The sequence below is a fragment of the Canis lupus genome, chromosome 28, assembly GCF_003254725.2.
Source record: "Canis lupus dingo isolate Sandy chromosome 28, ASM325472v2, whole genome shotgun sequence".
Classification (NCBI taxonomy): domain Eukaryota; kingdom Metazoa; phylum Chordata; class Mammalia; order Carnivora; family Canidae; genus Canis; species Canis lupus.
This window is the reverse complement of record NC_064270.1, coordinates 17,021,275-17,048,271: the sequence shown is the minus strand read 5'-3', so window position 1 is coordinate 17,048,271 and position 26,997 is coordinate 17,021,275. Positions and strand designations below refer to the sequence as shown.

Sequence of the window (26,997 nt, the reverse complement as noted above, 5' to 3'; positions counted from 1 at the left end):
TTTACATAGCCCAAGGGAAAAGCAGTGCTCCCCTCAGCCCCCTGAGCCTTCTTGGCTCTGGAGCCACAAACTCTCCTCTCTTTAAATCCAAGACAACTGGGGAAGCCACTCCCCAGTACTCCTTTGCCAACTATGAAGCAAGTTCCAACCACTGCATTTCTGCAATCATTAAATCAGGCCTCCCAATTAAGGAGTTTGCAAATTCTGCTCACCTTGGAAATCACTGCAGGGTCTGAGAAGCAAATCACACCCTGTAACCCTGCCATCAGAGGAAACGCAGAGCAGACAAATAGAGACAAATAGCCTTATGTCCAGCCCCCTCCTCTCCCCAGCCCACCCCCAACCCCAGATGACAGTGACCAGGAGCAATTAGTGCTGTTATGTCCCGCTGCATTTCCCAGCTCCATCTCAAAGGATAGGCTCCCCTTGTAATATTAATTAAAAAACAGATTCTTTTTGGCAAACCCCTGAAGAACGGCTTATGTGGCAGGCTTCTTTATTAAGCTTCTGAGAAGGCAAAACGCATTAAGATATTGTGACACGAGGATTGTGAGCAGGGACGATGAAGGCAAGACAATCCAGCCAAAAGCTATTTGAAAAATCTGTCTGAGAGCTACAATTAGCTGCTCCAGTGAGTGAAATACAATTAATCTGATCAAAGCTGTCACTATTTTGCACATTAGGAGTAAATATTTTAGAACACAGTCCAGCTGAATTAGTTAAAGGTATGAAATTCCTCCTGGGAGCTTCTGTGTGTTCCACCTCCTAGCATGCTAGGGAAGGGTGATCTGGAGGGGACCTGGAATTATCAGCATTCCCTGCTTCTCTTCACCAAGGTGCATTGTTGGGCACATTAATTGAAAACTATCTGGCAAGTCATTCCAACCAGACACACACTGCAGGGGTAGCAGCCTGCAAATCGCTCTCCACTGCCAGTGAGCTGCTGGAAAGGGACGGGGGTCATCCAAGGGAGAATGCAGCATTCTCAAATCAGCACCAGGAAGGGGGATCCCCCCCCCACAAGGGTTACTCCAAGGAGGAGGGGGCATGGAGAAGTAGACCATAGCCTTCAAAACTTTTCAGTCTCCAGAGCCATCTGCCAATTCACTGAGCAAGCAGAAGGCATCTTCCTTCATTTAAAGAGGAAGGGCAGAATGATGTGTTTTTCTGTCCCCCCTCCCCTCCCGCAAGCCCTGGGAATGGAGCTCCCACCGGGTGTTTGTGAAACAGTCTCTTGCCCATTAATCACCAGGAATCCAGCTAGAGATTGCCAGAGAGAGGGTGGCAAGTGCCCTTCCAGCATAGAGGCTCCAAGCCCAAGTCCACTCACCCCTCACCCAGAACACCTGGCAGGATAGTAAAGGCCAGAGAGAGACCCTGGGCACACCTGGACAAATGGAGCGGGGCATGCCCAGCTCTGCATGCCTGGCTGCAAACTGTAGGAGTGGAGTTTGATTTCAGTTATACGGGGTGACTGAAAACCTCCCCAAGGGGAATTCATGTCAAGTAATGAGGTCCACCAAAGGCACTTGGAAAGAGACCAGGCAACCCCAATGTGTTCACAATTAAAGTAGGTGGCCTTCCCAGAAAAGGACACGTTTGGAAGTCAGAAGGTGGAACTCTCTTTTCATGCTGGAAGAGCCTGGTGCTAGGACATCCCCCTTCATTTTGAAACCAATGATGAGGGAAGCTTCCGGAAAGTTTGCATCCCCTGGCTTTTATTTACAGCATCTTCTTTTGCTATCTTTAGGAGAGGGGGAGGGGAGAACAAAGCTAACCTGGAAATGTTGCAGGACCTGGTTTCCCCTGTTTCGCTCATGGGGGGTTCCTTAAAGTCTCTCAGACACAGAGCCACATGACCATGTATCCCCCTCATCTCTTAGAGCAGCACAGACCTGATCCTCAATGAAACCTTTCCTGCTGATACTGCCTACACAGTAGGGTGGGAAGAGGCAGGTCCAGCCCAGGTGCTGAACAGGCAGTCCCTCTCCACCAGAAAGGACAGGATGGGGTCCCTGCACCCACCTGTGTTGCCTTGTCCTCTGCTTGGACAATTAAGACTGGCCAAGAACACAATCAATAAGCATCCTGACGGCTGTTCGTGGATTGTCCAGATCTCACTGCTGTCACTAAGGGCTTCAAGACCCACTGGTCCACTCCCCCAGGCACTTCTCCCCCTCTTTCAACTTCCAGCCATTTCCCCAGGGGACCTAGGGCTAGATTTGCCCCCTCACTTCCTCTACTGCACATCCACATTGAAGATGGGCAGAGAAGGCCATGCACCTAGAACTATTATTTGCAAAAAGCATTCTCTCCAAGTCCCATCCGTAAGTCAACAACAACAACAACAAAAAATGATCCTTAAAATAAAGGCACAGACATAAGAAAACTCTTTAGGCAGAGTGAATTTATATTGTCCAAATGTGACCGTAATAAAGTCCTACATATGTGAGGACAGCACCTCCTCCCCCTAGGGACACATTTACTTCCACATATCCTCTTCATCCTCCTCGCCCAGTATGAACATGAACAAACACATACATGCGCACACACAACTCCTCATTATCAAACTAAAATGAAGTTGAGAGTCACACCAGCTGCTGTCAGAGAATTGCCTCTCCCCCTCTCCCTCTCTCCTCCGGGGACTTTAGAGTCTTCGGACACCCACCCCTACTAAGGCACGCGATGCCCACCCTCCACATCCCCCATTGCCCAGGAGTTGTTCCCTCCAAAGCGTTGGAGGTCTTCACTGGAGGCAGATGAAGCCAGCCACCGCGCCGCTGGGGAGCCAGACCGCACAAATCCTCCCAGCTCCGCATCTGCACCCATCTGTGCCGGGGCTGGGCTGCGTGCTCTGTGCTGGGGGACGTGGAGAACCAGGAAATCTGTACTCGGCAGCGCCAGGTGCTGCACTCTACGGACTCCTGGCTTTCCTGTCATTCACTCCTCGCCCCTGTGACACCCCCGGGGGGCACCCTTATTTTAAAATAAGGCCAGAATTTCCCAGGGAAATCTCTACTGCCAGTCATAAAGAGAGACACAGGGGGAGGGGCAGTGCTTTCCCATCAAATGAGTTCCCCAAAGCTGCGCACACAGACACCCATCATCCCGCAGACTCTGCCCCAGCGCCGGGCTCTGATGTGATCCGGAGAGCCAGAGAAGCGGAGAGGATTTCTGCACGCCTGGCTGAAAGTGGGGGCCGCGGACGCGAGGGGAGTGGGTAGCCCGCGGGAGGCCGCGCCCCCACCACCTCCGCGGGTGACCGCCTTCCCGCGGTTTCTCGGCGTGGCCGCGCCGCGCTGGGCCCCCGAGGGCGGCGGGGGTGGGGGCGCCTGTCGGAGCGAGCTCCCCGGGCCGCAGCAGCCGCCCCGGCCGCCCTCCGCTGCTGCTGCGAGCCCGACGCCCGACGCCCGACGCCCGGCAGCCAGCGCCGGGGCCGCGGGAGGGGACTCGGGGCGCCACCTGTCGGCACAGCGGCTCTCGGGGGAACCCGGCAGCGGAGAGAAAGGGCTGGAGAGGAGCGCGGGGAGCGCAGGGACCCAAGTCCGCTCCGCCGGCCGTGTGTGAGGCGGGACGCAGCGGCCGAGGCGAGTTTTTCTGCTCCGAGACTTAGGTGTGCTCGTGCATGCGCAAGGGTGAGCGGTGCGGAATGGGTGCGGAGTCTCGTTTCACGCTTTAAACTTTTGTTTCTGCTGCCCCTCCTGTAGCTTTCCAGGCAGCTGCCGGGGCTTGGAGAGGGGGCTCGGTCACACGCCGGCCGGGGCTTGGGCACACTAGGCGCAGCCACCCCCGGGGCCGGGAGACAGCGCGCCTGGGCAGAGAACAGCGGCCCTCAGGCCGGCAGGGCTCTGGGAGCCCGAGTGGCCTCCAGCTGCCGGGGCCCCTTTAGTGTGGCTGGAGCGGAGACGAGGTGGGGGCTCGGCGGTCGGAGCGTCCGTCCGTCTGCCCAGCAGGTCCTTCGCCGATTCAGGCCGCGCGTCCTCGCCCACGAGTTCAAGCGCCCGACGGGAGAACGGGCTCTCCGGGCCGAGGACCGGGCGAGGGACCACAGATCCCTCTCCCGCGCGTCTCTGAGACTCTTCCCCGCCCCCCACGCCCGCCCCTCCGAGTGGCCCCAAACCTAGGGTCTCCAGCAAACACACGTACGCACCATCTTCCAACAAACTCCGCTAACCTGTTGGGGGCGTGGGGAAAGCCCGAGAAACCTGTTCTCTCTACAAGTCGGGGCGCCCCCGCCTCTGCCCCGACCCTCGAGCAACTGTGCGTCCCCGGTTCCCGCCCTCCGTCCGAGGACAGATCCGCCGGGCGGTACTCACGCTGCTGTTGTGTCCCGACCAGTGCACCATGGCCTGATTGTGGGCCGAGTCCCCGGTCAGCGCGAACGAGGTGCTGGGCAGCCGGAGCTCTTCGGCCGCCGCCCCCCCGGCCCGCGGCGCCTTCGCCTCCTCCCGGAGACCCCTGGCCAGAGGGCGGCTTCCTTGGGCACCACCGGCTAGGGCGGGGGCCCGGGCGTCCCCGCGTTCCAGGGCGCTGGGGGGCTGCGCCCGGCGACTCCTCCTCGCGCCGCCAGCCTTGCCCGGAGCCGGGATGCCGGGTCCCCACGGCGCGCCTGCGGGCGACGGCGCCCCGGCTCCTCCCTGCCTCCTTCCAACGCTGCTGCCGCCGCCGCCGCCGCCGCCGCCGCCGCCGCCGCCGCCGCCGCCCGGCTGGGGCAGCAGCTCTGGCCCGGGCCGGCGCCCCAGCGCGGAGCCTCCGCGCGCGGTCGCCAGCTCCTCCGGCCACTGGCTTACCGCCGCCCGCGGGAGGAGAGGAAGCGGTGCCGGCGGCCGCGAAGCCGGGGCTGCCGGGCGCCCAGGACCGCCCGTCGCTCCCCAAGTGATCTCGGCGCCGGCCAGGACCCACGTCGACAGGAGCAGGAGCCCCGTCCGGGCGAGGGGCGCCCCGGGCCAGCCTGCGGGGCGCTCGGTGCGCGCTGCCTCCATCCCGCTGCGGCTGCCGCGGCTCGGGCTGCCGGGAGTGTGGCGCCCGCCGAGGTGCGGGTCCGGCGCGGGGGGTGTGCGCGCGCCGGCGAGCCAGCGAGCGAGTCCGTGTCGGGGGGAGTGGGGAGGGGGCGGCCGGGAAGGAGGGGGCCCGGGCTGGCGCGCTCGCGGGTCCTCTCCCTCTTCCCTCCTCGCTCTCGGTCGCCCGCTCTCTCGTCCAAAGGGGGATTCCAAAACCCAAGGAAAATTAACAAATGCCCCCTCGATGCTTTTCCCCCCGTAAGACAAGATTCCCCCCAAAATCTTCCTCACGGAGCTCCTCCAGAAATTTTGTTAAAAGGAGCGTTCAAAGGTAATGAGAAGAAAAAAAAAATCCTCTTTTAAAAGATGGAAATCAAGCCGGATCCAGGAGGAGGGGCTGGCGACGGACCCGAATCCAGAGTCTCTGCGAAATCCAGCCTCCAACCTGCTCCCGCCGAAGAGTTGGGAGCCGCTTCTGGCCGCGTTTCGGGGGGTGGGGGGGGCGGGGGGTTACTCTTCGGGGCTGTTGTGGGGAACGGGAGGTGGCGAGCGGAAGGGTGGGGGGGTCTCGAGGGAGGAGGAGGAGGAGTAAAGTGCTTTCAGCGCCAACTGTTCGGGTTCGGAAGCCGAGGGGGAGACCAGAGCCTCCGCGCGGGGAGGCAGCGCGCGGAAGCCCAGCGCGGGATGGACCCGGGACTCCGCTCGCGGCTCCGGGGCCCGCCCCTCCCGGCCCGCCCCTCCCCTCCCGGCCTGCGCCCCCGCCCGCTGCGGGGGCGCGGGGACTGCGTGCGTGCGCGTGCGTGCGCGCAGGCGGGAGAGGGGGAAGCCAGGGGTGCGCCGGGGGCTGGCGGGCGCCGCGGGGCGGGGGCACCTGGCGGAGCCCCGGGCCGCTGGGGTGTGCGGGGGCGCGCGGCTCCGTGCGTGCGCGCTTGCACGCGTCTGTGTGCGTGTTAGTGTGAGCCACGGGCTGGGGGGCCGGGGAGGGGTCCGCTCGGCCGTGGGCGCGCGCCGATCACGCACGGGCTGTGTTTGCATTCCCGGAGCCTGCGAGTCCTCGGAAAGGCAATACCGAGAGCAAGGCAGGCCGCCCCGGGTAGCCCCCTCCTCCTGGCGCCCTGCGCACCCCCTTGGCCCCCACCGCCCGTGGATGGACCGTGGTCATTCCTTAAGCCTCCTGGAGGGCGAGGGGAGAGAACAGGGAGGCGCCCCCGGCAGGGGCGGGGGTTTCTCACCGCTCCCCGGAACCGCGGCTCTCCTTCCCGGGACCCGGGTCGGAGCTTAGGAAAGACAGTGGAGAGCGTTCGCTCCCACGGGGGGCATCCAGCCCCCACCTTCCAGCCTTCCTCACTCTTCCTAGATTGGCTTCTGAGCGGGCTCCGTTGTTCCTTCGGAGCGCCGGCCGCCAGCGAGAGGGCCCCCGGCGCGGCGCGGGCTCACCAGGCCCCCCGGACCCCGCTGCAGAAGCGCAGCCTGGGCGCCTGGGACGCAGTCTGGGCCGGGCCCCCGGAGCCCTGTAGGAAAAGGGCGACTTCGGAGAGAAGGAATCTAAACTCGAGGAGGAGATGTGGCTTACAGGCCCCAGCACGAAGGGCCGCCCGCCGCCTCCGAGAAGCTCCCGTGATTTCTAGGGGATGGAAAGGCCAGAAGCGCTGAGCTGGAGGAGGGGTTGTTTAGGAAAGGAGTAGGATGGAGAGAGGGGCTCGGAGAGCGTGACCGCCTGGAGGCCCTTCCCCTCCGCCTCGGGATGAGACGGAGAGTTCCTTTGTGGGCGATGGTTACAGCCTAGCCAGAGGGGGGGAAACGCGGGACACGGGGCGAAGGTAAGAGAAGGGAAAGGGAGAAGGGAGGAGAAACGGGGCGGGGCGGGGGGAGGCGAAATAATGGTGCGGAAGGAAAAGCGGGAGAAGAGAGGAGGCGAAAGAGCGCCAGGGGAGGACCAAGAGGGATGGAGGAGGCCCAGGCGGCCTGGGGACCGGAGCTGGCCACGCAGGGCGGCAACCAGTGGTTCCCGGGAGCCCCACCCTCGCGCACGTGCCTTTCCAACCCGAGCTGACGTCGGGAATTGGGAACCCAGGAGGCTGGGCGGGAGAACCAAGCCCGAACCAGCCCAGAATGAGGCGGGCCTCGGGGTCGGGGATGCCAAAGCCCGAGGGCAGCAGAACGCCCCAAGAAAAGTTGCGGCGCGGAGGGCTGAGGTGGGCGCTGGACCCGAGCCGGCCATCCGCGGGTTCCCAGCGCCCCTGCCGGGGAAGGCCCGGCGCTGCAGCCGAGCCCGGCTGGGGCCTGGGGAGGGACGCGAGGCCTCTCTCCCGCGTGGGCTGTGCGCGGAGGGGCTAGCTGCCAGGGTAGAAGTGGACTGGCCTCCGGGAGGCAGGCCGCCCGGAGTGGGCGCTCCCAGAGCCCGGGAGCGGGACCCCCCCCCCCCAGCCGCAGGCCCACAGGGGAGGGGAGCGGCAGCCCACGGAGACAGTCCTCTGCAAGAGCAGTGCTGCCAACTCCCTGCTCTCTCTCCCATCTGACCTGGACCGCGCCTGCGGAAAGGTCCCATCCTCGAGGTGGACTTGAGATGTGACTATTAAGTAATTTGTTTGAAAAAAGTGGATGAAAGATTCCAACGTGTCATATTTTCACGCATCTCCCGCCCCACTTCAGCCTCTTGGCCTTGCTCTATGGATTATCGCCCCTCCTTCTACCTACAGGCGCTCCCTCCTAAACCCTTTGCCTAATAGTCCTTGTGCCCTGTGCTGCCTCCCCCTCCTCAGGCAGGCTCCCAGTCCCCACCAACCTTCTCTAGTGGCCAAACATCTTCAGAAGAGTTCTCCCCTCTACCTGTAGTCTCCCCCTTCCGTGCCTGCCACTCTCTGCTGGACTTTCTGCAAGCTGACATTTGCCTTCAGGTGACTCATCAAAGCCTTACTCCCAACAAATACCACCTAGTGGCTTCCCTGAGACAGCCTGGCCAACAGCCTCCACTTCCTGCATTTGTAAATGTGTTCCATCTGGAAAGATCTCCCTTGGTCTATGTGGTACCAGGGTCTCTGGGGTCCTCCCTGACCAGCCTCAATCAAGCTCAGCTCACCTCTCCACCATCATGACCCCAGTTCTCTGTGCTTCCTTCTCACTCCACCTCTCCCTCTGTGGACGGAGCTCATCTACTCACCCATCTCCCTGCTTCAGCTGTCACCTCCTGCTTGTTGACTCCTGAATCTACTCTATTCCCTCTCTGGAGCTTCTCATCTGGATTCCCCATTGCTTCCTATACATGCAAGTCCACACAGAAATCCACATGCATCAAGTTCTTTTTTTTATTATTAAATTAAATTAGCCAACATCATTAGTTTCAGATGTTGTTTTCAATAAGTAATCAATTGTGTGTAGCACCCAGTGCCCATCACATCACGTGACCTCCTTAATGCCCATCACCCAGTTACCCCATCCCCCCACCTACCTCCCCTTCAGCACCCCTCAGTTTGTTTCCCAGAGATAGGAGCCATTCATGGTTTGTCTCCCTCTCCAATCTTTTCCCATTCAGGTTTTCCCTCGCTCTGCACTATTTCTTATATTCTGCATGAGTGAAACCATATGATAATTGTCTTTCTCTGATTGACTTATTTCACTTAGCATAATGCCCTCCAGTTCTATCCACATTGATTTAAATGGTAGGTATTCATCCTTTCTGATGGCTGAGTAATATTCCATTGTGTGTGTGTATATCTCACACATCTTCTTTATCCATTCATCTGTCAAAGCATCAAGTTCTAAAAATGATTTTTCACCTTCTCAGTCACCACGACTAGAAATTTAACATGCAACTTTGTCTCCTCTCTCTTTCTAATCCCCATATCCAGAAAAATTATTAAGTCCTATTTTAAAAGCCTTTTTACCTTTTGTCTGCTGTTTATTCCCAAAGTCACTGCCTTAGATCTGACTCTCATGCTCTCTTGTCTTCAGGTTTTACTGTAACTTTCTGTCTTCTCCTACTTTTCAATTCTTTCTTTCTCCAAGCCAGCCTCCACACCAGCGCTGTCCAATAAAGTATAAAGTGAGCCACATGGATCATTTTTAATTTTCTAGTAGCTTCATTAAAAATTAAAAACAAACTAATGAAATTAATTTTAATAATATACTTTCTTGAGTTGATTACATCCAAAATATTTTCATTTCAACTGATAATCAACATAAAAATTACCAAAGTATTTCTACATCTTTTTTGTACTGGGTCTTCAAAATCTGGTGTATATTTTATAGGTACTTATATTTTCAACTACTAGCTACATTTCAAGAGCTCAATAACCACACATGACTAGTTGCCAGCTACTGTTTTAGACAGAATAGTTCCATAGATACCTTCTAAAACTTAAGGAAGATTATGCCATGGATTGCCTTCCTCAAAAATCTTCATGACCAACCATTGTCCATAAAGTCCAAGCTTCTCAGAATGGCATGAAGGCTCCATGCACGGCCTTACTTCTATGAACTTTCTTACCATATTCCTTGTGTCTATAATCTGCCCTCTGCCACAATTTCCATCATGGTCTGCTCTAAATGTCACCTCTTCCATGATGTCTGCACTGACTATCCCATGGGACCCAAAGCTGAATCCATTATTGTCACCACCACCATCTTCATCATCATCACCAAATTTTACTGCTGTAAGATGGAAGCTGTTCAATATCCATCTAGAATTTAAAAGAGAGGCTAGGGTTAGAATGGACTCTCATTTCCCTTGCTGGCATAATGCCTATTTCAGCTGAGAAAGGCAGGTGGGAGCCAGGATTAGCCCTCAACCAGGTCCAATGGGGAGAGCAAAAGCAGCCCTACTGAGAATGCATTTTCCCTCCAGGCTCCTGTCCCTGTTATAAACAACTGGAGAAAGCAAAACCTATGCTCCAAGTTACCCTTGAGATTACACTACTGCCACCCTAAAATGACTTCTTTCAGGTGTTTGGGGGGTGGGGCTGGCCATCACAATGAAATAACACTCTGGGGAACTATTTTTCCTCCCTGACATTACAAATACATTCTTATTCATATTCATGCACTCTCTCTCTCTCTCTCTCTCTCTCTCTCTCTTTCTCTTTTCTTTTCTCCCCCACCACAACTCTTTAATATTTTAATAGATCTTGCCATCAGCACCCAGGACCAGCACATATAGAGAAGTATTCTGATTATACCTGTTTCTCATATTTTATAACATGTTCAGCACTCCTATGAAGATCTAAAGACAAATTCCTCATAAAACCTAAAGCCAAGAAAAAAGTGGATTTCTCCTGTGAAAACTGACATCCTTTTTTAAAGGCTTTCTGCAAGTGGCTTTGTCTTCTCACTTTGTCATCCTCCTGTCTCAACAGTCAAGCTGAGTACCAGGTTCATTTGCTCTAACTGTCTTTAGAACAAGATCTTTATCCTCTGTTCCCCTTTTACTAAATACCATTTGTTTTTATTGTTTGATACTCTTCAGTCTTACCATATCTGTGCAGTGTTGATAAGCCACTTCACATCCATTTTGGAACTAAATAGGAAATTAATTAATTGATTAACATCAAAACAGTAGTTCACATTGTAACTTTGTGAATTTCTACAGAGGTAAATGATTATAAAACAAACCCTAAAATGCAGATGACAGTAGTCAGAAGACCACTGGAATCGAGATTTCTTACCAGTGTGTGTCCATGAAGGCGGCAAGTATCTGTTTTGCTCCATACTACAACTTACACCCCTCCCAATCCAGGCATAGCACTGACCCTCCATAAATGTGCAATCACAGGTGAAACAGATGGTGTAAATAATAACACTTCTGCTTGCAGCTTCTAATCATCTGTTCTTTTTAACACGTGTACACTTTCTTAAGAAGCAAAGCTCTATGATCTGATTGATGCTCTTTTCTACCACAGGTGACCATATGCCCAGCAGTCATAGGTATAGGTAGTAACATTTTTTTAAAGATTTTATTTATGTATTTGTTTAAGAGAGAGCACATAAGCAGGGAGAGGGAGAAGCAGACTCCCTGCTGAGTGTGAAGCTCAACAAGGGGCTCGGCAAGGGGCTGGATCCCAGGACCCTGAGATAATGACCTGAGCCAAAGTCCTACACTTAGCCAACCGAGCCACCCAGGCACCTCAGTGTAAGTAGTAACATTAAGAAGCTTGGCTGCTTGGGCACCTGGGTGGCTCAGTGGTTGAGCGTCTGCCTTTGGCTCAGGGCATGATCCCAAGGTCCTAGAATTGAGTTCCACATTGGGCTCCCCAGGGGGAGCCTGTTTTTCCCTCTGCCTGTGTCTGTTTCTCTCGTGAATAAATAAATAAAATCTTAGAAAGAAGAAGAAGAAGAATGGCCATTGTCAAAAAAAATTTTTTTAAGATTTTATTTATTTATTCATGAGAGACACAGAGAGAGAGAGCAAGGCAGAGACAAAGGCAGAGGGAGGAGCAGGCTCCATGCAGGGAGCCCAATGTTGGACTCCATCCCAGGTCTCCAGGATCACGCCCTGGGCTGAAGGCAGGCATTAAATCTCCAAGCCATCCAGGAATCCCCCCAAAATTTTTCCCCAAAAATTTTTAATTAAAGCTCTTTAAAAAGAAGCTTGACCTTAAAAGCATCAAAGACTTTCTGATGAGGAAAAGCAGAAGAGAAAGAGGAAAGAGGGAGGAGCAGGAAAGAACAGAGTCAACCCTGACATTTAATAAGGACTTTAAGTCCTACTCTGTGGCTTCTATGTGACTGCTTTACTTAATTCTGCCGAAGGATGTCTGCTTGGTTCCAGTCCGTAAACTGAGAAACAGAATTGTGTGCAGGTGAAGCTATGATGTTAAAGATCATCACGCTGATGTTAATGATGAGTATGACCATACCCCGAGCACTAACTCTACACCAGATGTGTAGTAACGACCTATTAGGATTCTAGCAGAGTGATTAAGAGTCCAAACTTTGGAGCTAAATTACCTGTGTTCAAATGCCAACCATTCCAACCCTAGCTCTGTGACCTTGGACAAATTACTAAACCTCTCTGTACTTCCATTCCTCATCTGTAAATGGGACTGGTGAAATACATACCATACAGAGTCATCATAAAGATTAAACAAATTAATGCACATAAAAGAGTCAAACAACATGTGGCACAGATAAAGTGCCAGGTAAGTTTGGCTATAACTGTTCTTACCCTTCTTGACAGTCCTGTGGAGGTCAGCACTTTGGCCCCATTCTACAGATGAGTAAACCTTGATGCAGAGAGGCTGGGTCGCACTGCTTATGAGTGATAGAACTAGGGGTTTGAATCCAGATCTGTCTGATGTGAGAGCTAAGTTCTTACACAGTGGTTTACACTATCTCCCCGCTCTAGATCATACAGCCTAACCTAAGGCAATATTTACATTCAGGTCTCTTTGGTTCTAAAGCCAGTGTTCTTTCTGCTATGCCACCTGTCTCCCTGCACAAGGACACACCATGAGGACTAATGCTGGCAGCTGGTACTGATGGCACACATGGTTCCCTCCACATGCCTAGCAATTGAGAAGAGGGTGGTGATTTAGTTGTTGACATCCTTATCTTTGAATGATACCCCTAGTAAGGAAGAGAAAGTTGTGGTAGGTGAATTCCAGGCCTGTGTTCAAGTAGCAAGTTCAGGCGGAAGAAGGGAAGTCAACAACGGCAACATAATAACCTCAAGGAAAGAAGACAGCATTAAGCTGCTGAAAGTCATTAACAACTCTGTCAACCCTTGCCTCCTACTCATGTCTCCAAAACAAAAGAAGGGCATCAATCTAATGAGGTGTGTGCAATGAGAAAAAAGGTTGGAGGAAATAGGTTCTTGTTTTACTCTTCTCCTTGATGACTTTAAAAGTAATGCTGCCTTTCTAGAAAATGGTGGTCTCTTCAAGACAGCATGGGAAATGAAAGCATCCAACTAAGATGTTTAAAAGGGTGAGCCAGGAGGACATACAGATTGGCCTGGGAAGGGACAGCTTGAGCAGTAGGAGGGGAGCCCATAGATAGTGGTACCTCCTGAGTGCAAGTTTGGATATAAGAGAAGCAAGAATGAGGAGCCTGGGTGGACAAAGAGGGGGCAGGGATTAGCTTCCAGGGAAACAAGAACAGCCAAGTAAAGACTGTGCTGAAGCTCAGAAGCAGCATCCCACTGGGGAGGAGGATGGATACCCTCAAGAATGGCCTAAGGCCATTTAGCAGCAGCCAGAGGAGATGTATCATGGATGCCCTGTGGCCATCCCACCGCCCACCCCCACCCCCACACTTGGGCCATCACTCTTTCACCCATCCACACTCAGAATCAGGAGCATCACAGGGGCTGTAAGAGAGCTGGCAGTTCTTGGAAAATTGTTCAAGCGCAGCAGAGAGAGCAAAGCAGAGAACTAAATATAGCCTGAAAACAAACATGTGATTTACACCCAAGTTCAGCATCAGGAAGGCAGAAGGAAGGGAGAGTGCTGCTCAGGTCATAGAACCAGAGCCCAGATGAGGCTTCTCTGGAAACTATGCAGGGATTTGCCAGTGCTCCTTGGGAGGTGCAGGCTCCCCGCTGCTGTGGGGTCATTGCCTACATTGCCTTTCCCCCTCCATACCTGCCTAATTGATTCTCAGTGATTCCTTCAAATCTTAGGTCCAGCTTCACCTCCCACAGGGAGCCGCCCCTGACCTCAGGACCCCCCCCTCATTATTAGGGTGACCATGAGCGCCAATCTAGGTCTACTCCCCCAGCCTAATTAATAATATACCTCCTTGCACTATCAAAAGTGTCCCAGTTTGAATAATAAATTCACCCGTCCTACCTATTACATGTTCTCCTGGGACTAAACATCTCTACTTTAAAGCATTACTACAGTTGAATTGTTATGTGTTTACATGGAGATTTAATTAATGACTCTCTCTTCCAGAATACTACAAGACCCATCAGCAAAGGGGTCACACCTATTTTTTAATGAAACTTTTCATTTCGAGGTAATTGTAGATTCGCATGGAGTTATAAGACATAACACAAAGACACCCGATGTACCCTCTACCCAGTTCCCTCCAATGGTAAGATATAACAAAATTACAATACAATATCAATAGTATATTGTCCCTGAAACAGTCAAGCTACAGGACATGTCCATCACTCAGGGTTGTGAGATCGAGCCCCATCTTGGGCTCCATGCTGGACATGAAGCCTGCTTAATATTCTTTCTCTTCCTCTCCCTCTGCCCACCCTCCCACCATTCTCTCTCTTAAAAAAAAAAATTGTGCTGGGATTTTAATAGAAATTATATTAACCCGCACATTAATTTAGGGAGAACTAACTTTTTTAAAACGTTGAGTCTTCCAACCCATGAACACAGTATGTCTCTTTGATTATTTATATCTTCTTTGATTTCCTTTATCAGTTTTTTATAGTTTTTAGCACATAATTCCCACACATTTTGTTAGATTCCCACATACGTATTTCATTTTTTTGAGTTATTATAAATGGTATTATATTTTAAATTTTGGTACCATGAATTAATTACTAGGACATAGAAATGCAACTGATGTTTGTATGTTTATCTTGTATTCTGTGATCTTGGTGAACTCACTTATTCTAGAATGATTTTTGTAAATTTCTTGGTATTTTCTATGTAAACAATTATGTCGTATTTGACATATAAACATATAAACAACTATGTCATGCAAACTGGCAGTTTTATTTCTTCTTTTTTAGTACATATATATGCCTTTTGTTTCCTTTTCTTGTCTTACTGCATTAGCTTGAACTTCCAGTTGAATTCAACTACGTTGAATAAAAATGATAAGCCTTACCTTGTTACTTATCTTGGGGAAAGAGCATTCATTATTTTGCCATTAAGTACAATGTTCCCTCCTGGTATTTTGTAGCACATTTTATCCAGAAAGTTTCCCCCATTCCTATTATTGTTTTTATCATAAATAGGTGTCAAATTTCAAATGCTTTTTCTGCATCAGTTTGTATGATCAGTTGATTTTTCGTCTTTAGCTTATTAAAATGGATTGATGTTCTTACATTAAACCAATCTTGCATCCCTGCAATAAACCCCATTTGGTCATGGTATAAAATTCATTTTATGTGTTGCTGGATTTTATTTGCTAATATTTTGTTACTGATTTTCGTGTCTATATTTATGAATAATATTGAGCTGTGGCTTTTTTTGTACTGTCTGTCTGGTTTTGGTATCAGGGTAATATTAACTTCATAAAATGAATTAGAAAGTGTTCCTCCTTCTTCTATTATTTGGAAAAGAGTATGTAAAATTGCTTTTAATTCTTCTTTAAACTTGATGGAATTCTCCAGTGAAAATATCTGAGCTTAGAAATTTATTTGGTGGAGTTTTAAAAACTATGAATTCAATTTCCTTAATAGTTAAAGAGCTATTCAAATGATCCATTTCATACTGAATAAGTTGTGATAGTTGGTGTTTCTCAAAAATTTGCTCTATTTTGTTAATGTTGTCAAATGTGGGTGTAGTATTCCTTTAGTAGTATTATTAGTAGTATTCCTTTATTATCTTTTGATATCTGCCGAATAGGTGGTGATATTCTCCACTCCTGATTACTAACTTCTTCCTTTTTCCTTTGTCAATCCTCTCCAAGATTCTTGAAGTGGGAGGTTATTGACTTGAGACTTTTCCACTTCTCTAATATATGCATTTAGTGCTATTAATTGCCCTCCCAGCATTATTTCAGCTGTATCCTACAAATCTTGATGTGTTGTGTTTTTATTTTCATTAAATTCATTATTTTTTTTTAATTTCTCTTGAGACTTCTTTGATCCATGGATTATTTAGGAGGATGTTCTTTTATTTTCATGGTTTTTGGAGATTTTCCTATTATCTTTCTATTATCAATTCCAATGTGATTACATTGTGGTAGGAGAACACATTCTATATTATTTCAATGTTTTAATATTAAAATATTAAATAATTTTATTAAAATTTTAAGATGTGAAAACATTTAGGTTTGTTTTATACTCCAGGATATGGTCTATCTTGTCTATGTTGAGTATGTACTTGAAAACAAAGTATATTCTACTGTGGAGCGTTTTATAAATGTTGGCTAGATCCTGCTGGTTGACAGTGTTGTTGAATTTTTCTACATCCTTGCAGATTTTCTATCTAGTTTTATCAATTGGACAATTGAAAGGGGTGCTATATTCTCTAGTTACAATTGCGCATTAGTCTAATTCTCCCTTCAATTCTGTCAGTTTGTGCTTCACACATTTTGCAGCTTTATTGTTTGATACTTACACATTTAAGATCACTATATCTTCTTGTTAGACTGATCCTTTTGTCATTATAGAATGTCTCTTTCTCTGGTAATTTTCTTTGTCCTGAGATCTACTTTATCTGTCATTAATATAGCTAGTCTTGCTTTCTTTTAATGTCTTTATGATATATCTTTTCCATCCTTTCATAGTTATATTTGAAGTATGCTTCTTTTTTTTTTTTAAGTATGCTTCTTGTAGACAGCATATATGTAGGTCACATTTGCTAGTCCACTCTGCCTGTCTTTCATTTTGTATATTTAGACCATTTACAGTTAATGTGATTAGTGATACATTAGTGCATAACTCTGCCTTTTTTTTGTTGTTGTTTGTTTTCCGTTTCATTCTGTTTTTTAATTTATCTTGTTTGATTTACCCTGCCTTCCTGTGAGTTACTTGAACATTGTTTAAATTCTAGTTTGAGTTCATCTCTAACATTTTTGCATATATCTCTGTAGAACTTTTTTAGTGCTCACTCTAGGTATTGCATTAAACATACACAATTTATCATAGCCTGCTGGTTTTTCTTTTTACCAGTTTGAGTGAAGTATAAATATCTTATTTTTCTTATAGTTTTTTACTTATAATTGCCTTAAATTTCCTATACATACATTTAGAACCATGTGAGACAGTGTTCTAGTTTTTGCTTCAACAATCAAAAAATTTTAGAAAACTCAAGAGGAAAAGGAAAGCCTATTTTATTTTACCAGTATTTTGGCTTACCACATTCTTTCTTCCTTCCCGAAGTTTTAAAGTTCATTCTTTTATCATTTCCTTCCTTTCTTTTTTAGGATACTTCCTATAGTCATTCATTTAGACTAGGTCTGCTGGTGACAGATCCTGCTAGTTTTTCTTCACCTGAGACTGTCTTCATTTCCCCTTCATTCTGGAAGGATATTTTCATAAGCTATGGGATTCTGTGTTGGTATTTCTTTATTTTCAGCACTTGAAAAATGTTGTGTCACTTCTTTCCGACCTCTATGGTTTCTGATGAGAAATACATTGTCATTTGAATTATTTTCCCCTATAGGTAATGTGTCATTTCTCTCTTGGCTGCTTTCAAGATTTTTGGCTCTAGTTTTCAGAAGTTTGATTGTAATATGTCTTGCTGCAGATTTCTTTGTAGTTTTTTTTCATTTGTTTGAGGGTCACTCAGCTTCTTGAATATTTAGGTATGTCTTTTGACAAATTTGAGAAGTTTTCAGCCATTATCTCTTTTAGCACTTTTCTTCCCCTGTCTTTTTTCTCCTCTCCTGTGAGTCCCAAGACACAAATGTTAGGTCTTTTGTTACAGTCACACAAACCCTGGAGACTGTTCTTTTTTATTTTTTCAATCTATTTTCTGTTGTTCAGATTAGATCATTTCTACTTTTCTATCTTCAAGTTAATTTTTTTTTTGCTTCCTCTATTCTGCTGTTGAATCAGTCCTTTGAAATTTTTATTTTTACTTACTATGTTTTTCAGTCCTAAAATTTCCATTCGGTTCTTCTTTATATCTTTTATTTCCTTGCTGAAATTTTCTATATTTCCATCTGTTTCCAGCTTGTTTTAATTGGTTATTGAAGTATTTTTCAATAGCTGCTTTAAAATTTTTATCCAGGGATGAGCACTGGGTGTTATTCTGTATGTTGGTAAATTGAACACCAATGAAAAATTAATTTATTTTAAAAAAATAAAATAAAAAATAAATAAAAAATTTAAAAATAAATAAATAAAAATAAAATCTTTATCAAATAATTCTAATTTATCTATCATTTCTATGCTGGCATCTATTGTCTTCTTACATTCAGTATGAGATTTCCTGGTTCTTGGTATAACAAGTGGTTTTTTACTGAAACGTGGATATTGTGAGTATTATGTTTTGCGACTCTGGGTCTTATCTGAACCTCCATTTTAGGTGGCTTCTGATAGATCCCTGCTCAGGGAAGAGGGTGAGATGGTACCTTGGTGCTGTCAAGTGAAGATATAAGTTCAAATTCCCTACTAGGCCTCTGTGGGTACCTGGGGGTGGTGGGGCTAGGCAAAGTTGGGAGCTTCCTGCTTCCCCCAAATTTCTACTAATACTGGAAGGGTTAGGAGTTTGTCTCATTACTGCTTCCCATGTGGCCTCCACTGATACAAAAGCATGGGGGAGGAGGTTGGCTTCATTACCATAGGGCAGAGGTAAAAATCCTGACTCTCCAGTAGGCCTCTTCTGATACCACTCCAGTGGGGAGCAGGGAGCAAGCAGCAGGAATGCCTCATAACTGCTATGTGGGGGTGGAAGAGCTTCTGCTGACATCACAGATAGGGAGGTGGAGAGCCTCCTTACCCTAGAGCAGAGGAAAGTCTTGATTTCTTCCATGGCCTTTTCTGATACTACTCCTGCAAGGGTTGGAGCACCTTGTTACAGCCTCAAGAGAGTAGGAGCCTAGGGTTCCCATTCAGCCTTTGCAGATATGGGTGGAAATAAGGCCACAGTTTTTTTCTGTGGTTATTAGGTTGGTAAACTTTTATTGTCTGAAAGTTCTCAGCCTTGCCATGCTGCCCCTTTTCTACTCCTTTGACTAGGAAGATCAGGATTTGCCTTGTTTGTGTGCATGGGCATTTCCATTTCAATGGCTTCTTCATCTTCAAGTTTGGGATACTTGAGGCAAAACAAACAAAAAACAAAACAAAAAAGTAAACAAAACAAAACCAAGAACCAGAAGCAAAAACAGAGAACTCACATGTCATTCCATGGGTCTCAAGGACTCTAACTGATCTGCCATCTTCTTCCCACCTTTCAGAGTCTTCTTATGTTTGCTTTACATATGCTTAGGGATTTTTTGTACACAGCAGGAGGACATATAAGGAAAAGTACATCTTCTTCATTTTCTCCAAAACTGATCACACCCACTTTTTGTTCATTATTGTATCTTCAACACCAAACTCAGTTCCTAGCACCTTCTAGTAGAGCCCATATAAATAGTTGTTTGATGATTGTATGAATACAACTAAATCCACATTCTACAGAGTTTAAGGAACCTCCTCCTATATGTAAAGTTCTGGTGGGTCTACACTCTCCTAAGCTGTGAAAGAACCTCTTTAAGAAGTAAGTGACCTTTCATTTTCTGTACCAAGTGCGTCTCTGAAGGGTTATGTGTCTGTAAAACTGAGATAATCATAGAACCAAACTTATAGGTTATGGTAAGAGTTAAATAAGGAATCCACATAAATGCCTCTGTCAAATTGCAAGGTCTCAATAAATACTATTATTGTGTGAAAAACTGAATTTTTGTCAGTTAGATTGCATTTTTTTTTACTGATTTGCCTTACCGTTTTAGAGGTGATGTCATTTCATTTCTGATTCATTTTCAACTGACAATGGTCCCCAATGCTTAGTTTCTCAGCTTCCCTCCAAATCTTTGTGACATGCCATCAGTGATCTACAAATGGACTGTCTCTATAGCCAAGGGTCTTTAGAATTTATTGAATTCTGCTGTTCCTTCTTTTGTCCAGCCTTTACATCACCCCCTAATTGTTCCATTTTATAACCTCATATATTGGTGTCTCTAAATTCTGCATGTTTGGAGTTGAGCATAATTAGCTCTTCCCCAGCCTTTATAAAGATTTTCCACTGGGTCATCTTAGGTGGCCCAGTTATAATAATACCCAGTTTTTCTCTTGATAATAGTAATAACAACAGTTGCTGCTTATGGAGCATTGATCATATTCCAGGACCTTTTTTCAGAGCTTTACCATCATTTTCTCAATTCATTCTCATGAGAGAATGGGGCTATCAGCTATCTTCCCATTCCCACTTCTAAAATGAGAAAACTGAGGTTTAGAGAGTTAAGTAACTTGCCTAAGTTCAGGGGCTGCTAAGGGCTGGAGCCAGAACTCCAGCCCAGGCCTGCCTGAAGTCCAGCCCAAGTTCTCTTGACTGGGAAGCAGGGCCATCTTCTCTAGCAACCACCACCACAACACAAATCAATGATGTTTCCCTAGAGGCTCCCTTTCCCAGAGGTAAAGCAGTTTAAATCCTGAGCAAACCTGACTCATGGAAATAAAAAAATCAAATAGGCTAACAGGAGGAGGTCTGAGTTCTGCTTAATTGACCCAGTTTAATTATTTCCATTGAATTGCTCTACATCTGGGGATGGGTATTTACTAAGCAGCTTGGCCCAGTGGTTCCCTTCAGCACCTGCTTTAGGATGGAAGAAGTTAATCGCATGGAAAGTTCTCATCTAAATCACTGAGCTCCTTATTCCCATCATTGCCAGAAATACATGTGGGTGCATGCATGTGCGCGCGCACACACACACACACAGAGTGCCTTGTGCCAAAAGGACTTTGCTAGAATATGGACTTGCCCATTAGCTCAGATGCTGTTTCTAAATGACAAAGTTCAGCTCATTTTGAGGCTCTCACTAGCATAGTTATTCCAAGTAGTTGTAACAGGGCCCTCTGCATCAGAGAGAGAAGAGATCAGTGAACAGTATGGTTTCTGGACCCCCCTCTCCAAACAAAGACATCCTCCCTTCCCACCACCAAACCAGCAATAGAATGCAGGGAAAATGTGCTTGGCCAAAGTTGCCTTTTTTCTTCTTTGTAAACACAGGGAGAAGATAAATTACAGCTTCTGTTAGTAACATAATTACTTTAATTAAAATTTAGGGGGTTGGAAAAGCCAATTCTGAATGTCAGATTTCCAGTGATGTGTGTTAAGCCAGGGAGAATAGAAATACAGCCCTGTAAATAACTAGCATATTATAACTGGAGTAGTGTGTGTGTTCTATTCACTTAGAGCTGGAACAGCAATTAGATGATAACCAGGATTCCACTCCCTTGCCTCTCCCTCATTGCACACACAGGCAATAAGACTGTGGTGGCTTTTCCCTTCCTTCATCCAAGCAATAGTCAACCTCCAAGGCCCCTCTCAAACTCTTTCTTGAACCATTTCCTGAAGACTGTCCCACAGAGATCCACTCATCCTAATCAGCCCTGTGACTTGTTTTCTGTACCATGCCTTTTTCCTCCTAATTGGACTGATTTCAACTTTGTACTATAGTCTGTCATATATAGTCCTCTAATTGTGTCATGTTTCCCTAACAAGATTATAAGCTCTCAGGAGGCTCTGAACATGTCATATGAAAGTACAGACATTGGGCAGCCCGGGTGGCTCAGTGATTTAGTGCCGCCTTCAGCCCAGGGGTGACCTGGAGACCTGGGATTGAATCCCATGTCAGGCTCCCTGCATGGAGCCTGCTTCTCCCTCTGCCTGTGTCTCTGCCTCTCTCTCTCTCTCTCTTTCTCCCTGTCTCTCATGAATAAATAAATAAAATCTTAAAAAAAAAAAGTACAGACATTTGGAGCTGAAGGGATCTCAGAGAATACACTGCAGATGAGAAAACATAGCTATTTGGGACCTGGACTAGGTTCGAGAAGTCTAACTCTTAGTTCCATGTGGGGTTCCAACCCCTTCTTGGCTCCATGGCACATAAGTTACACCTACTTATCACCCTGGTCAGGTGTGACAGGAAGGGTAAGGAGGGAACCTTTCCTTAGACTATCACCACTCCTTTAAGCTCCATTCTAGGGGACTTAAATGGGGTGCAAGAAGGCATGTTAGAGGGTAGAGACAGGGAGGGAAGAGAGGCTCCTGGTCCTGAACATCATGCTTGTGAAGTAGGAATACATTAGGGGTGGATGGGGCTAGGCAGGGAAAAATAAGGGAAAGGCCCAAAGTCAGGCTCCCATAAATCTCTGGGCTCCCATAAATCCCAAGAACATAGGCCCCAGAGTCAGGCTCCTACCCATCCCAAAGAAACAGAGATAAAGCAGCAAAAACAAAATAAAAAATAAACCTCCCTAGCTCCAAAATGTTAGGGAGTATCTTCCTTTGATGGCTACCAAGTAATCACAGAAACTCACTAGACCACAAAGAAATAAGTCATTAAGGGTGTTATCAATAGTCCTTGCTCAAACCAAGACAGCACAAGAATCTCAAGGCCATAAGCTTCCTGGTCAGTTCTCAATAAAAGACTGCCACTAAAAGCCCTCAGTGGCAAGCCTGTCAGGACCTCTCACTTCTGAGAGCTTTCTCTGTATCTTTAATACACTTCTATCACTTTACTCACTCTCCAAAATTCATTCTTCGACTCTGTGAGACAAGAACCTAGCTCTCCCATATCACTTGTGTCTGTCGGACAGTACAGCTCCTATCATTCAGCTAAGGGGGAGGGTCTGCTCTCTGAAGGACAAGGAGATGGGCCAGGCTGGCCCAACTTCCTTGCAGCTCTCTGATCTGGCAAAGGACTGAGCTTGCCCGGAAGTTTTTCTAGCTTCTTCCCCATCTCCTTTCCCATTTGAGGTGTCAGGTTCCCCAGACGCAAGGTGGTGCTTCCAGGGAAGTGGGGAAACAAAAGAAAAGGAAGAAGAAGCCAAGGTTCAATTTCATGGATGTCCCGTGGAGGACAGCTTCACCCTGGTCCCTCAGGGGTGCTCTAGAGTATGTTACCCCTCAGTGTCGTCCCAACCAGAGAACAGAGGGTTTGACCCTCACGATCCCAACTCATTAGGCATTGGTCAATGACCAACTTGAGGGACATAAGTTCCCTTCTCTTTCCTCCTATGATTGGGCAGAGCAAGCTCCAGGTGCACAAGCACAGGCCTCTGAAGAGTAGCTGCAGGTGCTGACTGTCAGAAATTCAGGAACACTAAGGAGGGGACCTGGGCCAAGCACTGACATTGTCAGTAGTACCAGGACACATTTATTCCATCAACCAAAACTCAAAAACTTAATGATGTGGCCTTTTGTTTTCTGGTTCCATAAAGGGAGGACTTGTATGTAGTTATTTGGACCAGAGGTGGTGGGGAACAGGCAGGGTTTCCATGAGGGGAAACTCCTCTGGGCCCAAGTAAAGGGATGTGGTGGCTTGAGAAGGAGTGCATTCTGATCAAGACCTTGAAATATCCTCCCACCACACTTAGCATGCAAAGTGAGGTGGGAGCCACTGGGAAGGCTGGCTGGCAGGCTGCCAGGAACTTCCTGGGGTGGCATTTACTTTGGTTTACCAGGAGGTAGTGGATCATATTATGTAAGAATGCACACTGGTTTCAAAACCCAGCCCTATGACTAACCAGCTATAAGTCCCTGGACAAATTACTTAACCTGTGTAAAAACTGGGGAGTCCTAAGAATTATCTCATGGGGCACCTGGGTGGCTCAGAGGTTGAGCATCTGCCTTTGGCTCAGGTTGTAATCCCAGGGTCCTGGGATGGAGTCCCACATCGGACTCCCTGCAAGAAGCCTGCTTCTTCTTCTGCCTATGTCTCTGGCTCTCTTTGTGTCTCTCATGAATAAATAAATAAAATCTTTAAAAAAAAAGAATTATCTCATGGATTTATTGTGAAGAATAAATGACAGATGTGTGTGTGTGAGAGAGAGAGATGTAGCAAAGCCATTGAATATAGTAAGTCCTTGCATCAGGTTGTATTTTTCAGGGAAAAGCACAATATTATCTCCCATCTCATGTGCTCTTTAAAACCATGCCATTTTCCCATCAAGAGGTAGAGTCTATCTCCCTTCTCTCTGAATTTCGATGGGACTGTCACTCTCCTATAACAAACAGCAGGCAATTGGAACTGATGTGATTTCTGAGGCAGGATCAGAAAAGTTGATAGCACTTCCACCTGGTTCACTAGGAATCTTGCTTTTGGAACCCTGAGAATGCCATATTGTGAGGAAGCTGGAAGCAGCTCACATGGAGAGAAAAAATGGAGAAGTTCTGAGTCTATATGAAGATAGTGACACCAGTCTACCCTCAGCTGTGGTAGTCACTGACCACAATCCAAGCCAAAACTGTTCAGCTAAGTCTTCCCAAATTCCTGATCCACAGAAACAGTAGGGGGGAGGGAGTGAAATGATTGTTTCTGATTTAAGCCACTAAGTGGTTATTTGTTACACAGCACAGATAGCTGAAGTAGGACCTCATAAATGCTAGGTATTGACATTGTCCTTCACCATAGCACGTGGCTATGATCCGCAGCCTTGTAGGTTCTGAAATGTGATTTTGTTTTATTCCGGAGAGAGTGACTCACCCTCTCAGGGATGGACTGTCACTAATCAAGGTCACAAGGGATGGATGTACAGCCCAGAAAGCCAATTTACTACCATAACAGAACTGCAAGGGGGTTAAATGTTCTGTCCTCAGGCCAGGCAATTTTTTTCATGTAAGAAATTTACTTTGGAAGCTAAACTATAATCAGATTATCTGGTGAGCATAAAGTGAGAATACGGGAAATTAGTTGTTCAACTCAAATGATCCTATGGTATCAGGTCAAGCAAACACATGGTGTTATCTCCCTGAAAAGAACCCACCAGCTGGGTCCCACCAGTTGTAGGATGCAACAACCCAGACCTGGGGCTGAGACACCATTTCCTTCAAATGCCCTTTACCTGACAACATTGGTCCTTCTGTTTTTCTTTTTTCCAGCTTCAATATAGACCAATTCCCCTTCTGAGTGGTACAACATTTCTTTAGTCCAGCAGATAGTCATAGTATTCTACGAAGAAATGTTTAATAATGTTGTATGAAAAATATAAGTCATATGAATTCAAGAAATACTATATCCAACAAAGTGAAAAAAGGGTTCATTAGTATAGGACTTCTCAGAAAGAAGTCCATATAATGAATATGCTAATTCATGATACAAACCATCCAGAGGAAAATAATAAGACAGTGCATTTTCCCTTCACACATACATCCCCACCAGTCCCAGATTACAATTGATTAATGCTATTTTAAAAACACTTTCAATCAAGTTATGCTCTGAACCAGGAATCATTCTGACCACTTAAGTTGTATTTATATATGACTTTGCTGGCCCATTAGGTTGATTTTGTTATTTAACTATCAGAATATTCTTCTCATTTGCCTTTTGTCCAAGTTCCCTTAAAGGTGTTACTCTGCTGTTCTTAAGGAGTTCTGGATATGGGATGGGAAGGGGGGCAAGGAGAGGAGGACATACACACAGTGATTTAGGGAAGGTGCTAGGATAGAGAACCAAAATAGTATGATGCCTACTGGAAATAAGGGAAATAACTTTAGAGAGAGGCAGCATTCAAGGTGAATTTTGAATATAGAGTAGGAGTTTAACAGGAGTTCAACCAGCAGAGGTGAAAAAAGAACACTACAGGCTGAGGAGCAGATCGAGCTGAAGCCCAGAGAGAAGCAGGAAATGGAGTATTTGAAAAGTTGGCTGGAGTACATGATGCTGGAGGGATGAAGCTGGCAATTCAGGAGTGGTCTAGAAAGCTCTATCAAAGACACTGGGCTTTATATGAAGGTGTAGGGATCCAGAGATGGACTGTAAAAGAGTGAGTATGAACAGATTAGTCTCAGGATCTGGGAAAAGAACTCGGACACTAGTGTATGGAATGCACTGGAAAAGTAAAATATGGGAAGTGACTTAGGAAGTTACCACAATATCCCACAGGAACATTAGCTGACGCTTAGATAGATGTGGTGGCTCCATAATTTTCTTTATATTTCTCCGTGCAAAGGAGACAGACTATTAGAACATCTGCTGTTAAGAAAAAAAAAGATACTGAGCTCTGTGCTTGGGGCTTTTTGAAAAATCATCACCAGATCATTTCAGGCATGCAACTTCACACAATGACAAAACAAAGAGAAAGTGCTCCTTGGTGACAGCACATAAGCAAACCACATAAATCCAGCCCCGCAGGTAGAAGAATGAGATTCATCCCAGCTCTCAATACAGGGAGACACGAAGATACAGCCAGACATCCCCAAGGCTAATATATAACAGCTGATGTCTCGTCTCTTAATCAATACTCTGTTCTGAACTCTCTCCCATATCACCAGGGGATATTCAGTTCTGTAATCCTGGGGGCCTTCCTTTAAGTGCTGTTCAGAAGTTCCAGGGATCTTGTACATCTTAAATTTTCAGAGGAAAATCCCTTTGTCTTCAGGTCTCACAATTACAACTGGGTGATTCTGGTCATCCAAGGAGACAGATCTGAGCCTGAGCCCAGAGCTGTTCTGATGCAATGACCAAGGCCACAGTCTTGGGTCTCCCAGGCATCCCCAAGCTACCTCACAGCAGTCCTATGTGGGCAGTTCACGTCTTCCCCTTACAAAACCCACAGAAGTCAGTGAAGAAGCCAGTCTTCTCTATGGCTCAGAGAATCTCAACTCTGCTTGCCTGCCAGCTGCCTCTGCCTCCCCCCTCCCAAGCCCTGATCAAGCCCAGGAGTCAGAAACTCAACTACCTAACAAGCCCAACAGGTAGTGCAAATGAATGGTACCTATCAAAAGTAAGATGACAAAAAGGCCAAGGACTCAAGACCTGGTCAGGAAGACAATAAGGAGTGGTAGGGACTGTGGCTAATCAGACACAAATGCCTTCCAAAGGGGACAGACCCATTGCTGGCACTGCAAATATGGAGCTAATATCTGACTTAGCACCCATTTTCTGGAAAAGGCCTGAAATCTGTTTGTTTGTTTTTTTTTTTTTTTTTTTTTGTAGAATCTCTCCATTTAAAGATTTTGACAATAATCAGACTTAAAACTCTGTACTGACTAATACTGTTAAGACTATACCAGACACATCACTTTACTGACTTTGGCCCTGGGCTGTGCTAATGCAAGGCACAACTAGTCTGGCATTCCCCTTTCACAAAGCCTGGGCTTTCAAAAGCAAAGGAAAAGTCTGCTGTAGCCTGGCAACACAGAAGTTCCTGAGGCAA

At 47.0% G+C, this 26,997-nt stretch overlaps 1 protein-coding gene and 1 long non-coding RNA gene across 2 annotated transcripts in view; both read right to left on the bottom strand.

Moving 5' to 3' along the window:
• The window catches only part of SORCS3 (sortilin related VPS10 domain containing receptor 3), a 581,582-nt gene extending 576,585 nt beyond the window's left edge, over positions 1–4,997 (bottom strand). The window contains exon 1 of the mRNA XM_025467140.3: positions 4,317–4,997. Coding sequence (XP_025322925.3) covers positions 4,317–4,982 — 666 coding nt within the window. The 5' untranslated portion in view covers positions 4,983–4,997. The remainder of the gene's footprint in view (positions 1–4,316) is intronic.
• Positions 4,998–23,694: 18,697 nt separating this feature from the next.
• On the bottom strand, positions 23,695–26,969 carry LOC112672594 (uncharacterized). Its single transcript, XR_003144371.2, has 3 exons — positions 26,873–26,969; positions 24,685–24,791; positions 23,695–23,974 (listed from the first exon to the last, which is right to left on the bottom strand). It is a non-coding gene; the product is annotated as an uncharacterized LOC112672594 (long non-coding RNA).
• Positions 26,970–26,997: the final 28 nt, after the last annotated feature.